Below are 17,428 nucleotides of genomic sequence, written 5' to 3'. Positions count from 1 at the left end.
TTCCTAAACAGGAGCCTGGATCTGTTACTAGATTCTTGTGAACTAACTGGTGTTACTTTCTGTTTACATCCTGCCCGCTGATTTCTACGTGCTGCAAGTTTTCACGTCTCTCGTTATGGCCCGTTGGTAAGTTCATTCTATTAAAAATACAGAGTGGAATACTAAAATGATTGCAGTGCTTTGCAAAATATATAGTTTATATGAAAACAAACATCTGTCAGAGGTAAACAGTCACAGTAATTAGACTGGGCAGTCATACATGTCAGAACTATCCTACATACAGTATTTGGAAAATATCTTACCAACTAGTCTTCTAGTAAGCTGGTTGGAACGATAATTGTCCATTTGCTCCCACATTCTAGAAAATGGCTGAAACAGTTGTCGGGATGCCGCTGGTCAGAATACTGACAGCCAGAATACCGACACCCATAGGGAAGACAGTTAAGTGTTTTACGAACCCCTACCCTAACCCTCACCTCCCCCCCTAGTGCCTAAGCCTAATCTCCCCCTCCCCGCACACTAAACCTAACACCCCCTCCCACGGTGCCTAAACCTAACCTCCCCCCTAGTGCCTAAACCTAACCTCCCCCTCCCCGCACCCTAATCCTAACCCTCCCTCTCCGGTGCCTAACCCTCCCCCCTAATGCCTAACCTTAACTCTGCACCCTAACCTCCCCGTAACGCCCCGATACTTACCTTTGGGATGCCGGCGGTCGGGATACTGGTGCCGGGATCCCGACCGGTCGTGATTTCGGCCCCGGTATTCAGACCGTCAGCATCCTACACGCCGGGATGCCGATTACATCCCGTTCTAGCTAGGGAGAGAAACTAACAAGGTGAAATAACATTGATAGTATTATGAGACACACACACAGTAAGCAGTATGCAGTTCAGTACAAATAGCTAATAACATAAGGACTGATTCAAACTTCCAAGCACCAACCTGAAGATTTGTGTACAACTCCGATGTTTAGATTGGCACATGGGCAGGATCTGTACTGCGCATGTGTGCCAATCACTAACTGTGACGGCGGTAACAGTCCCCCCAAGACGCCCAACTGCGGTGTCTCAGATCTGCCACTTGCATACAAAGATGCAACAATTGGTCACATATCAGTCAATCAACAAACTTCAGAGTAACTTAGTATGGCTGTCAGAACATCGGAGCTTTCACAACTGCGTAAAGGATCGCAGTCGCAGGTGTGCTTCAGACATGCCTGCATTTTAGTCGCCACCTCACCGTTACCTTCCATAAACGATCCCTGCTTGCCAATCACTTTACGAATAAATCCGCACTGCGACCGCTGTCACAAGACCACCACTGCACATGTGCGGTACACACAGTATAAAAACCATCACACAACAGCGTAAACATTGCCATTGCGTCAGTCTCTGAATCGGGCCCATTATTATAACACGGGTGTAATTGTTGGGGTGGCAAAGGCAGCCCCAACAATACAGTGCAGGTTTATAAAAGTGGAGATGTTGCTCATAGCAACCAATCAGATTCTAGCTATTATCTAAGGTGCTAGATAAATGATGAGTAGAATCTGATTGGTTGCTATGGACAACATCTCCACTACTATTTACCCGCACTTTAGTAAAAATACCCCCTAACCTCAATACGCCATGCGGAGTGAGGCATCTGGCACGATTGAGCTGCCAGATGACGTGACTAGGCCTGCGAGTAAAATGAGCGGATCCTGTGTGGATACGGGTGTGGTATAATCTATTTCCAATAAGGAATATTGTGACTCACTTTCATCATGATCTATTTGGCACCTACATCATTGGAAAATGACACTAGGATATACATTACAGATGTGCCCTCATTCACCCAGCTTTTCTGCTCTATATGAGGCATGACGCTTGGCACAACTTAAGACGCTTCACCAAGGTTAGCGATTCCTTCTTTTTCCTTAATTTTGCATCTTATTAACATTGTAGCAACATACAAAGTCGCTTACAGTGTACTAAGGGCTTGATACCGATACAGATGTGGACGCTCTTTCGATGTTCATGCAGTTGAGTGATTATCGGTGGACTGTGCATTATCGGTGGACTGACTGTTACGACAGCTGCAGCTATCAATTTCGACAGCTGCAGCTGTCATTCCCCTACCACTACAGCAGGCACAGCACCGTCCCTGGCTGCGGCGGCTGCCGGCTCCGGGCTGCACGTGAGATCTCGCGCATGCCCAGTGGAGCTGGCCAGGAAGGAAGACTCAGCGCATCAGCAACTATGTTTATGCATCTCGTCAGTAGTGCTGGAAGCAGGAAGAGTTATAGGGACACGATCTGTGCCGCTATAATACATCTCCCCATAAGTCACTCGCACAGTGTCAGTAATCAGTGCACCCCTGCATTACACAGTTGTCACATTACTGATGCAAATAAGATGATTATTTAAGAAAATAATTCTAGTGGGATGTTTGGTGCCACTAAGGCGTAAAATCAGTGGTGCGCCAAACGGGGCTACTTGGTGCAATTTGAGCAAAGGTGTATGTGGAGACATCGGTTTTTCTACGCATAACTGATCACTTTCCCTCACTTCATCATTGGGCATACAATAGTCCAGCTAGTGAAGTTCTGTGACTGTTGGGAGTGCAACTTTGTAATGTAACAGAACCCCTCAGTAACTGCTTGCCTGACTGTTATCCCTGTGTGATGTGACTGCACTGACACCTTCACCCATACAGGCTCCAAACTCTGTGCTGTTATTAACACCAGGCTGTGTGCTAACATACACACCCCATTCTATCCAGCTGTGCTGTACGTTCTGCCTGCAATCTAATCCGCTCTCACAGACACTGAGACAGTCAGGATTTGGTAAGGGAACAAGGCTGAGATAGAGAAAGAAAACACGGCTAAAATTATACAGTTTAGCTAAAAACATGTCAGAACTGATCCTGAGCAATATAAAGATATTTTACAGTACACGTCATATTTCTTTATCTTCTTCTGTTTGATACCTGATCTGCTGAAGGAAACGTCTCTCAAAATCTATTAAACCATTTGCTATTGTAAAAGGATCTTTTAGAACATTTCCTCTTCAATCAATCAGAATTGAAACCTAACCCCTAATTTTCCCACAGATCAATCAATTAGGTGAATGTTGAAGTGGCACAGCCCCGGGGCTGTTTAATATGAAGCTTTGCATCTCGCTGTGAGTACTGGATACCGGCTCAGTGATGGGAGCTGCAAGCACTGGAGAAGGCATGTAATTCAGGCAGCACTAACGCACATTTAGAATGGGAGAAATGCTAGGAGACTCTTCCGATTTAGAAAACCAGCCTCCTGCACCGTCTTGACTATGAAAGGATGATATTAAGGGAATTGCAGTGAGAAAGGCTTTGAACACTGCTTAGGGCAAAGAGAAAAGAACTTCCATTTGGTTTAAAATCACAATTTAAACAAATATTTACATGCATATTCTCCAGGCGAAAACAACTGCTACTGGTCTGTCAGTGCCCGACACTGCCAGTGTCGTCCCCTCTGGTGACAGAAGGGTTAATGAGGTAAAATCTAACAAGACTGCAAACCCAGGAAAAGTGGTCATCGGTATGTATAGGAACATGTTTATTGATGTTGAATGATTGCATAATGGAAAACGGATGACATTTTTGCGCGGTGCCAAGGGGTGGGCGGTGTTAGAATATAATATGAATATCTAGGAATACCTTTAAAGAACTGAAAATGTTCTGTAAATGGTCCAAGCACAGCCACTTTTAGGGTCCTTCCTGGTGTCTTGTATACAGACTGCTGGAAATTGCAATGTTTTGTTTTTTTATAGATCGGCAGGCAAATAAAGGGTAGAAACTTTCATCATGATTACTTTGGCACCTTTAATTTAATTCACATTGACTCTGTTTTTTTAGATCTCGTTTTAGATCACAATACAAAATTCTATGTTTCAAGAACATTTACTTTTATAGATAGTTTTGCTATAGGGGACCAGAGAGAGATAAAGTATTAACCAATCAGCTTCTGTCAGTTTTCAAACACAGCCTGTAATATGGCAGTTTGGAGCTGATTGGTTGTTATTGTTATTGGTATTTTATCTCTCTCTGAGGATTAGTACATCTCCCCCCAATTTATATAAATTGAATTTCTTATAGTACAGTGTGCACACTACTTTTGTGTTATATTATAAGCTACAGGTGTGAGTCCTAAAAGTATGACTGCATTCTGCAAGATCACTGTGTGTGCAAGCCACAAAGTGCTAATCTTATCCTGAAGACCAGCACACTCACAGCGGTTCAAAGGGTTAAACTGGGAAGAGGTAAAGCAGCTATGGAGTCGGGGTGTTAGGTGACTGATGGACACGAATTTCATTACCATGGAGGGGTGCAACAGAACGCCCACTGGTGATGTTGCTCCAGCTACGGAAGACGTAACGTGAGAAGAGCCCAATTATACCTCAGCTGAGCACTGTTTACTGGATTTTCATCTGCCTGCTGTCTCTGCTCTCTTTCATTCCAGCACAGTGGCTGGCCATTATCACTACTCTTTGTGGGGTGGCTCATGGAGGAAGGCGCAGGGGGGAGGCAGGGAACCTGACAAAGAGAAATCTCTTCAGCTTCTGCTTCCCTTGGTGACCTCTGTCAAGCTTGTAGGCCTTCTGAATCCTGCCACCAACATGCGAGATCAAAATAACAAAGGCTCCTTCTCCCATTATGAATAATTCTGTCTGGACAAAGTCTCCCACATTTTAAAACATTTCTCTGTAAGGTTTCGGTCTCACCTCTCACTACCTTCCAGCAGTGGAGCCCAGTGTATCATTAAGTACAAAGCTATGTACATGTCACATTGTCCTCTCTCCTGCTTGTTTTTCCCAGCTCCCCCCTGAATTAGGGACAGAGATATTCCGTCCCTGGCATACTTTAGGGCTTCATTAAAATGCAGCAAACAGAGCATTTAGATCTCACTCTTGGTGGTTCAATGACAAATATAAGAGTTCTGTAATTAATGCTTTAATAACTAAATCATTGTATAGTGCATTCCAAATCTCTCACTGATGATGTACTTCTGGTGACATCCTAGCTGGGAAAGGGTTATTATTAGTTTAAGTTACTTTGGTCCTGTTAATGCAATATTAAACAGAATAAGCAGCCTTCTCAATGCATGCTGATAATTAATATAAAAGTTAAAGTGCGTATCCACTAGCAGACAGTGGAACAACAGTACAATTACAACATTGTAATCATACAGTTGTTCCTCTTCCCCTGCAGTACCTACACGGAACGATATGTTGTTCAGTGTAGACATCCTCCCTCATCCCTGATAATGGTCACTGTTGTTATCGGCAGATTGACCAGCATCTTCAGGTGATGATTGATGTCAGAAACAACCAGCGGGAGCGCGCATCGCTGGTCGTTTCCGACATTTTCATGCCCGATTTGTGCACGATTAATGAGCGATTGAACGATAAAAATTATCGTTATCGTTCAATCGCTCATTTTAATCGACAAGTGGATACCCACCTTTAGACGCAACATCTGGGAAGAAAACATAGAAGGCGTAGTCAGATTAGAAAGTGTTGATATAAGACTTGAAGACCACGACTGGCATAATGGCGTCTTCATGCCAGGGTTTGGCAGAACAAGCTGGAGTAACAATATTTACAAAGAGAAAACCAGCATTGCAGTATACACTATCTCACTATATTGTATGTCAGGGCTGCCATCCAGTTTTTTATATGGGTATGCAGTCAGGAAGCCGACGGTCGAAATGCCAGGCGCCGGCTTCTCGAATGTGCAATCCCGACAGGGTACTAATGATAGGCGTTGAAATCCCGAAGCCTATCATTATCCCTACTCTGGGAGCCCGACGCCCGGCATACCGAACAAAGGTAAGAGGCGCGGCGGCCGCGGGCAGCCACGCGGGGGGGAGGGTTAGGGGTTCCTGGGGGGGACTTAGGGTTAGGCACACCCCGGGAGGGTTAGGCTAGGGGAAGGGGTGGGTTAGGTTTAGGCATTTACAGGGGGTTAGGGTTAGGCACAAGGGGGGAGATTAGGGTTAGGCACCCCTAAGGGAGGGTTAGGTGGGGGAGAGGGTTAGGTATAGTACAAATACTTACCCTGTCGGATCTTCTAGTGCCGGTCTTCCAGCGTCGGGTTTTGAACCGCTGACCACGGATGGTGTAGGATCCTGTCTCACAGCCCTGAGATTATGAGTTCAATTCCTGCCCAAGGCACGATCTGTGTTGAGTTTGTACATGCTTTCCATGTTTGTATGGGTTTCCTCTGGTGACCTGTTTTCCTCTCACACGCCAAACACATACTGGTGGGTTAATTGGCTACTGACAAAAAAATGAATCTCAGTATGTATGTGTGTCCAAGTGACAGGGAATATAGATTGTACGCTCCACTGGGGCAGTGAAAGACTGAAATATTCTCTAACGCGATGCGCAATATTTGTGCGCTATATAAGTATATAACATATATGCTTTATTACCTGAGGAAAACAATGTAGGCAGCGCTTCAATACAATAAAACATTTATTTTTTGTCTTAAAACAATTTAACATGAATCCATAACCATGTGCTGGCCACACAAGAGTGCAATGCTAGGAAGCAAAGTCAGTGCCAGCTGTTCTGACCACCTTCTGGGTCTCATCAGTATGGGTCTAGGATCTGTTCTGCAGAGACAGGCTAAGAGCTTTCAACAAATATGTATGTGCTCTTTGCAGCTCATAAAAAATACCTGAGCTTTCCTGTCCTTGCCAATATAAACGCGTATAATATACATCCGCCATGCCCTTTAAATCTTTGACTTTACATATATTTGTTAAGTGGATATCTGTTTACATTTGCGCAGTGTGTTAATTCAAACCGGGATGCTTGGAAGTGTGCAGAGCTATTTATCTGTAAGAAGTGTAGGTCAGGAGGTGGGTAATGCACCACTGGCTCTGTACTGTTGTATAATTCCACCTCCATAACCATTAGAGCATTTTAACAGATAATGTTAGGCAACTATCTTACACCGCTAACAAAGCTGCTGTTTAAAGGAAGTTGCTTGCTCAGCAAAGCTTTAGCACATTGAAGAATTTCAGACATGGTGAATAGCAGTTTATTCATTTATTTCAAATATCATGTGCAGAATAAGCTATTTTCAAATGGGATATTGAATGAGGTCTTAAAAAAAATACTTTTAAAATTTCGTATCTAATAAATATGAAATCTTTGCTTTACTGTGTAAAGCCGCACATCCACTAGGCGACTAGGGAAAGACAGTGCGATTACATCGTAATCGTACCGTCGTTCCCCATCACCTGCAGTGTCCTACACTGAACGATTAGTCGGTCAGTGTAGGCCACCCTCCCTCATCCCTAACCATGGTCAATCTGTCGTTACTGGCAGATTGACTGGAATGTTCGGGCGATGATTAATGTCGAAAACGACCAGCGGGAGAGCGCGGCGCTGGTCGTTGCCGAAATTATAGTGCACGATTTGTGCACAATTACTGAGCGATTGCATGATTACGATGTCGTAATCGTGCAATCGCTCATTAATATCTGCTAGTGGATGTGCGCCTTTATAACTGTCACATTGGACAGATACGAAGCAGTGGGATTTAAAACGGCAATAATATTGAATGCAAAACTGGGCTTATTTAGCTTTTAATATTATTGCTGTTTTAAATGCCACCGGCAAAGCCGCAGAAAATTGGGGCTTTTGAAAACTAGACACTTCGTAAATAAAGCCCAGAATCTCCAGTTCTAGCCCAAACAAAGCTCTGTTTACATGCATATATTACGACTGTGATTTAAGTAATGATTTTACCACAATTTCCCTCGTATTAGACTTTTCAAAACATAAATTAATCAGGAAAAATTTCAAATGGCCGTTAATGGAAATACCGAGAAATTAAGTTACTTGTTGTTAAGTTTAGGAAACATACACAGACAAAACATAGATAGTTTGAACCCAAAACGCCCATCCCCCATCTAGTTAACCTGTCAAATAATAATAAAAAAAAGCAGCCAAGACTAGGACAGCTAGCTGCCGGCTCGCTAACAGAAAAGCTGATTAAAAATGTTCAAGCGGCAGCAGCTTGCAGACCTTTCCAGCGAGAATAAATAGAGTATATGCAAATGTGTTTGTCACTCTGACAGCGTGTCTCAATTAAGGCATCTTACTGCTGTTGCTGGATTCAGGAGCTGCAGTCGTACAGCCAGGAGAAACTGCATTAGTGATACATGGGGCTTGACCTTAATCCGCATGCATGCATTTGAAAAAAAAATCTGCCTCTTCTACATAAACTAGCATAATGCCAAGAGATATGTAAAACAAGTGAGAAAGGGAGAGGGGGGGGACATCTCTTCCTCTCTGTGTTAGAGACGCATAGAGGCAAAGCTTCTGTATCTTTTAATTGTGTCGCCAGCTCGCGTGCATAGTAATGCTATATGACTTTAAACGGAACCATGGCTAATGATGACATTAAAGTGTGGTGTGTTGCCTAAAATTGTGTTTGTTCTCTTCTATGTGAAGCGGCGAAACATTGGTTCCCGGATACAGGAGAGGATAATATTGTTTGTGAGGGACTGAAAGAGATCATATCTTTGTACATCCTATATAAAATCCACATATATTAAGGTAAAACGCTTTAGCCACATTTAAAGTGAAAAGAACCTGTGTAGAAATGCAACAAAACAAAAATGGATGTGAATACGATTAACAGGGGTTTGCTTACAATCAATATATACATAGATAGTGCGATACAGCCAATTAGGACATGAGGTGCTGCAATGGCTATGCTGAACACAACGTGCTACTTATTGCCTTATACACAAAACACATGTTAATAGAGATTGTTTTGTAAACACTACATCCTATATTAGGGCACCCTAGACCATTGTGCATTCCCCAACTTAGGTCTTTATTGTATTAGCTGCATACAGTATTCATAATTATAGTATAAGAGGGATTTCCGCTGCAATTTGATTACAGAATATCCATTCAAAGCATATTCCAATATTTGTGTTTTACTTACTGTATTATAACCAGGAGCTTCCTGACACTGGAAAGGACATGGTATTATAAGTCATTTTCTCGTCTTTCAAAGCTTATTACAGCTCATGAAAAAACACAGACAAGATACTATACATCAACACTTGTAGTTCCTTACCCTGAGAACATGTAAAACTGACAATCACAACATTGAAAGCAACCACAACAGTACACAATTTACAAAATTCACTATACATGTGTCCTCATACATCTAGCGTTATTATGCCATACGCGGTGAGACGCCGGCCGCGACTGAGCCGCTGCTAGAGATGATTTAGCGCACTGTTTTTTGCTTTAAATTTGGCAACTTATCCGCATCGCCGATGCAGCGAAAACGCCAATCAAAGTGTGCCAGAGGCGCTGGGCTGCGACCGTAACCGCACAGGAATTTGTTTTAAACACGTACAAAGATGAAGCACAACAAAACATGGCGTAAAATAGAAATGTGGCACATCTAATTAATCAGTGTAATCTAGCCAAGTAGTTTAGTTGCATCCAGTTGTTTTTGCTACGCAAATACGATGAACATTTTGAGTGAGAAAGACGTTTGGCGTGGCCAAGTCGCCCAGGGCCTGGGGGCTGTTTGGCGTGACTGAAGCCACAGAGTATGAGGACATATCTGTATCCATAAATAAAAACCTGCTGTAAAACTTGAGCCAGTAGAGTTAATAATGAAAAACATAAGTAAATAATCAAAAAATTCTCTCAGTGATGATTTCACATAACTATATTCTGTTGTTCCTTCTAAACCAGTAGATGGACATAAGCACAGAGAATCATTATACTGTAACTTTCTTTCCGCCCGACTACTGTCCTTCTTAATCTATGAGTTCCACTAGGTGGTGTCTTGACTTCATGAATGTACAGCTGTAAGATTATGTAACGGAAAATACTGTGTTGCTCAGATTCTTTTCTCTACCTATGATCAATGATTCATATGAAGATGCCAATAACTATCTTAATTAACACTGAACACTTTTTTGAGCTGTGAATAAATGTGAACCTACAAGATAGGCATAACAAAGACAAGCTATGTGCTGCAGACGCAAGTAGACATCTCTATTTTTTATTTTGCTTCCTGCCAACAAAACTTGCCGTCTGAGGGCGGGATGTGGCTTCTGTACACCGTGCAACACTTTTATATAGCTATAGAGCTTTGGATCTGTGCTCTCCATTTCGAAAAATGCAAGTTCTCCACTAATTAGAGAGAGAGAGAGACATGTGGAATACAGCACAAATTATGCAACTGTTGTGTGTACAATGTCTCATCATTCAGGTGCAGATTTTAGCAGTCAATTGTTTTGCCAGTAATGAATTGAGTGGTGGAGAAATTTTTGTTTTTACTTGTAAATATGTTACATCGCTCTTTGACAGTTGGACACAAGCTTGAACATTGTCCCAAACCCACATTAAGAAGGATGCAGCCATTTCAGTATTTACAAAGTCAGATCTGTGAGCATCTCCAGTTAAACCAACGGTAACGGCACCAATAATGCCACATCACTTCAATTATGTTAAATAAGTGAAGTTGACCTAATAGCATAGTGATAAGACCCCACCAACTATCAGGAAACATTAAGATAATTCAACAGTACCTTTAATATCTATCAGTAAGTGTGTGTATGTATGTATATATATATATATATATATATATATATATATATATATATATACACACACACACGCAAGTTGAGTCTCCCATATCCAAATATTCCGAAATACGGAATTATTTTGGCATGACTGAGATAATGAAACCTTTGATTTTTGATGGTTCAATGTACACAAACTTTATCTAAGGCACAAATTACTAAAAATATTGTATAAAATGACCTGCAGGCTGTGTGTATAAGGTGTATATAACACATAAATGCATTTTGTGTGTATATTGGGGTCCTATTCTCAAGATATTTCATTATGATATGCAAATATTCCAAAGTACGGAATATTCCTTTATCCAAAATACCCCTGGTCCCAAGCATTTTGGATATGGGAGACGCAACCTGTATATATATATATATATATATATATATATATATATTTTTTTTTTTTTGTTAACTGTCAGAAATGACTTCAATGTGCACATTGCACCCGTAACCTACCTGACCAAAATGTACTGTGATGGGACGTCTGTCCTCCCTGCTCTTAAGGTCCTTCTTTTCAGTAGATGGTGAAGGTGACATCCTCGGAAGAGGTTCTTCTGCGGCTACATTGCAACCATTTTCAGTCAAGTCCTGAAACAAATAAAGGATTGGGAGAGAATAGGCTCATTACACTTGATAGCGATTTTATGTAATTATTAAACTATCAAGTTGTGTAATTCATAGTTGTTATTTTAAAGAACAAAACTGATGTACAAGTGGCAAATTTGGCCAATTCAGACTAATTGTGGGTCTCAATTGACCATCAGTGATGGCAAGGACTCATTCAAATGTGGTGGGATGTTAAATCTTTCCTAGACGAAACTGTAATCACCCAGGCACCACAATTACGTCACTGTCCACCCGCAGTAATGAGGCAGGCCCCTCACATCCAGGAAAAGTATGAATTATCAGATTTGTCTAATTTGGCCATTCACATTGTAAATACCTAAAGAAGAAAAGATTTTCAAGTCCCTAATGTAAACCTGTTTATCTATCTATTGTATCTATCCATCCATCTACCCACCCACCTATCTATCTATCTATCTATTGTATCTTTCTACTGTGTCTATCCATCTACCCATATATCTACCCACCCATCTATCTAGCTATCTACCCATCTATCTTATCTTTCTACTGTGTCTATCCATCTATTGCATCTTTCTACTGTGTCTATATATTTGTCTATCTTTCTACTTTGTCTATCTGCTGTATCTATCTATTGTATCTTTCTACTGTGTCTAACCATCCATCCATCTATCTATCTATCTACTGTATCTATCTATTCTATCTCTCTTAAACACAATAGTAATATGAGCTGTTAACATTCATATGCACAATATGCAGTCTAAATTAACTTCATTTAGCAATAGTGAATTATGGGCTGGATTCAATTAGCTACGGTAATTTACTATGAATGGACAAGGGCGGTCCGACTGCAGAGATGCCCATTTTCGAGCTACCACTATCTCTTCACATGATTCAATAGCCACCATCATTATCATTGTCACTGCACAAGTGCATCAGACTAATTTCTGGTGCACACGATCCGTCTGAACACGGACGTAATTCCACATACGCACAACTCCGCAAAGCCTACAAGTCCGACAACACACATTCTCACACCTGTCTACGTGCAACCATCCTATTGCCACCAAATTATGGCCCTTGCAGTGTGAAAACACACAATATCGAACTCAGTCCAACTCTCCATCAGACCCAATGTTTTATTTACCAAATGATAAAAAATTATACTCCATGATCACATTTATAATAATTAAAAGCCGCAAAAAGAAGCTTGTACAATAAGGTCACCCTAATCACTAATGATTTGAAAAGTAGTATAAACCCCCCCCCCCCCCCCCAAAAAAAAACCCTAATTCTGAAGGGTGCTCAATGACTACAATGTGTAGGGCATACTGAACGCTTGATATGACATTAAAAATTAATCTAACACAACTGTCAGATATATGACGGAAATATATCACAATGACATTATCAGCCCAGACAGATGTCCACTTAGCAGTCTCTCCACTGACAGATGTCAGCGACATCAACACATACATGTATCCAACTGCAAGTCTTACCATGGGCAGAGATCGCATTGATGTTTTCAGCATATAGATACGTACCTGACACTCTCAGAATTGACATCCCTGATTTGACAGACATCTATCCAACACTGAAAGATCTATTTCTGTGCCAACCCTGACAGACACCTACATGTCATGGCCCTAGCATATAAACTGGCAGTGCCAGCAATGCAGGTTAATCAGACAGGCTCAATCAGAACAATTGATAAAGAAATCCACTAGGAATAACTGAAGGAGAATATTCAATAAATTATCAAAATATATTCAATCACTTATGATTAAATAATTAATTTGTTAAATCACATTTTCATATACTGCTAAACCGTTAAACCATTAATATACGTATACATATATATATATATATATATATATATATATATGCACAATATTATACAACTTTGAGTATTATCTACCTTTCGGCTGTATTTTTTTGGAGGATTTTACTGATCAATAATTCATTGTGTGTGTAGATCCAACCTGCATCGATCTACTAAAACATTAATCAACAGTTACACTATTAGCTCATTTGCTCTATTAACCAAAGGAGTATGCCCCTGGGATATAGCTATTACTGAGAAATACATAGTTTGCTACTGTTTTGCAGCACAGTCAAAGGGTCAAGCAATTAAGAGTTGGTCAAATGAACATATTTTAGTAAGTGCTCATATTGTGTATGAAATGGAGATCAATTAGCAGTTTAATGCAGCAGGATACAGATCTATTGATCCCTATGATGTGCTGCATATTGATGACATATATGTGATATATGCAGTAATGATTGTCCTGCATTGTATTGCACTGTATGTACTTTGTAAGGCGCTGTGGAACACTTGTGGCGCCATATAAATAAATAATAATAATAATATGGTGGTGATGTTGCAAACGTCTCTGGTTAAATATACTCCATGGTCTTTACATTTCCTAAAGCCGCCCATACATACATCAAATTGGGTATAAACTGATGTGTGTGTGTGTGTGTGTCCCAAAACAGTTCTCAATAAAATTAATGATGATCAGAATTACTGGAACATTTGATAATATGATGACTGCAACCTAACTGGAATCCCAACACTGTGAACACTGGTCTGCCAGTGGAGTTGGGTAGAGGATACCAGCGCTTGGGATCCCGGCGGTCAGAATCCCGACAGAAGGAGGTAAGCATACTCTCCTACCCCTCCCTCCCCCGCAGCCGAACCTAAATCCTCTCCCCCTAGTGCATAACTCTAACCCCAATACTTACGGTCAGGATGCCGGCGCCGGGATTCTGACTGGTGTCGGGATTCCAGCGCCGACAGCCGGGATAATAACTACCTCCCCTGCCAGTGTATGAGCACATTGAATCCATGTAAACAGAAGTATGGCTATAAAGGTAGTTTATCACTCTATCGGCCTAATTCGGATGCATGGCTTTTCTCCCGCTGTTGCATCTGCGACTTTATGCTAATGCTGTTACAAAGACCTTCCCTAGTGTACATCCATGCGTCCGAATGCGCCAGGATAAAGACGCCCACTGTCAGCCTCCGTACACGCGGAGTTTCTGCTTGGTGCGTCTTTGGACACACCAGGGTAACTTGTACCTGCCCTGGGGCAGGTGCAGTCTCTCTGTCTGAGTATGGCCTCCTATGTGAGCATTCAGATTCTTTGTACGCAACTGCTGTCATCAACCCGCCTGTGACACTGCCATAAAGATGCAACATCTCTGTGTGTCTTTTTATTCACCTCCCAGTCACCGTCCAGGAACTCCCCTTACCATACGTCTAAATCTGTACCGCTACTCGGCACGAACCAAATCGGAATGTGCACGCAGTGTGATTTAGGGTCATTACAATTGAAATGAAAAAATCCTCATTTTTACTAGAGATGAGCGGTTCGGTTTTACTCGGTTAAGTTCGGATCTCAAAAACTGCATCCTATTTGTTATCCGGCTCTCAAGTGCTGTGGATAGCCAATAGAATAAATCCAAACTTGCGTTAATTTGGCGAAAAGAACCAGGTCAAAACTGAACCGCTCATCTCTAATTTTTACCAATTCATTGAGCTACCATGTTGTTCCCTTTCCTTATCTCGCCATGTCTCCTCCCCCAGGATTCCCCTTTGCTGCATGTCTTCAATACCCCCTATGTTAACTGCCCCTGTCTCATTTGCCTCCTCGCTTAAAAGGACTTCCGGAGAAAAGCCTGGTAACACGCTTTCCCAGCCTGGGAGAAAACCTAAACCCACTTCCCTACTGTGGCAGCAGCCTGGGTTGCTGAGAGATCTGAGGTACAATATGGTCCTAATTTGTCCAACTTTTATACTGATGACCCATGAAATCCATAAAATTACATGTGCCAAAATATGGAATATAGAATTTTGTTGTTGCAGTGAATGGAAGTAATTTATACTGTATACAAATATTATTATTTTAGGACTTCAACTTGTTTCTACAGTGGTGCCAGTAAGTCAGCTTGCAGACCTAACCATTCAGTTTAGTTGTCATTTTTATTTTCTTCCCCACGATAAATATAATTGGTGATTCTAAAATCCATTTAATTTACAGAAGGTATTATAGGGTTTATTTTTTAATTCCATATATCTCCTCCTGGATATTTAGGGGTATATTTACTAAAGTGCAGGTTTTTAGAAGTGGAGATGTGGCCCATAGCAACCAATCAGATTTTAGCTATGATCTTCTAGAAGGTGCTACCGGTAGTTACATGTTAAGTATAATCTGATTGGTTGCTATGGGTAACATCTCCACTTCTAAAAACCCACACTTTAGTAAATATACCCCATACTGTTAATCTTAATGAGGTGCAATAAGCCTAAATATTCAATAGCTGGGAAGGGTGCACTAGTGGGATAAGGATACATTTGATGTCATTTGGGGTTTTCGGTATTACCTAACTGGGCATGTGACCAGGTCCAGAAAAGACAAAAAAGAAATATGACAAAGAGCAGTGAAATAATAAAACAGGTGGAGAGGTAGCTGATGAGTTCCTCATAGCCTTCACAAAGGGATAACATACAACTATGCCAAGCATATTCCCCAATGCTTAGCACAATTATGCAAATACATTTTTGGAGATGACATACCATCTAATAAATCATTTTATGGGTATTATTGTAATTCTTTTCCAACAATATGCGGATTTTGAGGAGTGCTGCAATCTTACCATGGCAGTAATGATTATGATGTATGAGATGGGTGATCTGTTCTTTGTCTTCCTGCGCTCTTTCTGGTGTCTCCGCGTAGCAGTGTGAAAGGCTGGTATATGTATTCAGTGCACAAGGTACTGAACCTCCCAGCACTGACCTTTTACACATAATGAAGAGTTTGCTTTACCCTTCAGTCATTCCCGATTTGGGTTTGAATCGTAAATAAGAAGCACAATAGTGACCTAAACTGTTTAGGTCAGGCAAGGAAACAGAGACAGGCCCTTTATAATATAGTGTTGGGCACAATAGATGGCTAGTGTTGAATCATTTATTTTAAACAAATTCAATGAATAGAAAGAGGCTACAACCACAACTGGCAGTATGTGCAAAAGTTGCCCTCATTCAACTAATTGCTAACAAGTTGTGATGAGATGATGACTTTAGCACAATCTAGGCTCTGAAACACATTCTAAACCCGAGCGTAGTCTACTGCGAGGAAACATGAATTGATTCTAGCTTTAAAGAGAAAAAATAAAACCATTTGAAATCTTAATGTTTGTGTATTTTAGGACTTGTGGGTAGGTCTGATGCTACCATTAGGCTAACCTTGGCGGCTTACGTAGCACACCTAAAGATTGATTGAGTGATATAATATCCCTCAGCCAGTGTTTCACAGTGCCCTCATATAGAGCGCCAGCCATAGACATGGAGATAGCAGCCAGCATGTAAACCAGCTTGCTACCACTCCGCTATGTCAGTATTATGTTGGGAGTGTGGTGCCTAGCTATGATGATTTTTACCCTAGACTGGACTTTTTCCTCAATTTTGCATCTTAGTTAATAATAGATAAAATGTAACTTATTAAACACCATTAAAATATTAAATGAACAATCATGAAAATGAACTTTAGTAAATTGTGATACTGTTCTAATGTAGACTCTAAAAATTGTGTAGGATAAATTCTATCAGGTGCACTACATTTCTAAAAAATGTGTGTGGACTATGAATCAGGGAAATAATTTAGTTTAGAATACAGTGCATTTGGAAAGTGTTCACGGAGCTTCACTTTTTCCACATTTTGTTATGTTACAGCCTTATTCCAAAATTGAATAAATTAATTTTTGTCCACAATATTTAATTTGTTCCACAGGAAAAAGGATAGTTTGTTAGTGATCTGGCTGGTTCATGTAGTGTTAAAGAGATTGTATATATAGGTAGAATTGCTCCTATTACATAGCTCGGCAGCTATGCCTAACCACTGCAATTCAGATATAAAACAGTTTGTTTAAATTAATATCACTTCAAAATGTTGCTTTAGGCAGCTACCTCTTGCTCATCCTGAGCCAATCAAGTATAGTTTGGAGATCGTGGTATATCATCAGACATTAAGGGGATCTCACTGGCACAATATTTCCAGTGGCCTGATGATGTGACACAGACACACAGACACACACATACACACACACACACACACACACACACACAGACACACACACACCCCCCCCTCCTCCAACCCCCATGGGATCATGAGACTGGATGACTTTTCATTCAT

The 17,428-nt window shown here is 41.1% G+C and overlaps 1 protein-coding gene across 3 annotated transcripts in view; it reads right to left on the bottom strand.

The window, feature by feature from the left end:
* The window catches only part of DENND1A (DENN domain containing 1A), a 742,523-nt gene that overhangs the window by 93,276 nt on the left and 631,819 nt on the right, over positions 1 to 17,428 (bottom strand). For all 3 annotated transcript variants that reach the window (XM_088466860.1, XM_088466851.1, XM_088466868.1), the window contains exon 19: positions 11,109 to 11,240. In XM_088466860.1, coding sequence (XP_088322986.1) covers positions 11,109 to 11,240 — 132 coding nt within the window. The remainder of the gene's footprint in view (positions 1 to 11,108; positions 11,241 to 17,428) is intronic.

This window comes from Taudactylus pleione, unplaced genomic scaffold (assembly GCF_031769625.1).
Source record: "Taudactylus pleione unplaced genomic scaffold, aTauple2 ptg000009l, whole genome shotgun sequence".
Classification (NCBI taxonomy): Eukaryota; Metazoa; Chordata; class Amphibia; order Anura; family Myobatrachidae; genus Taudactylus; species Taudactylus pleione.
This window is presented reverse-complemented; position numbering and strand designations above follow the sequence as displayed.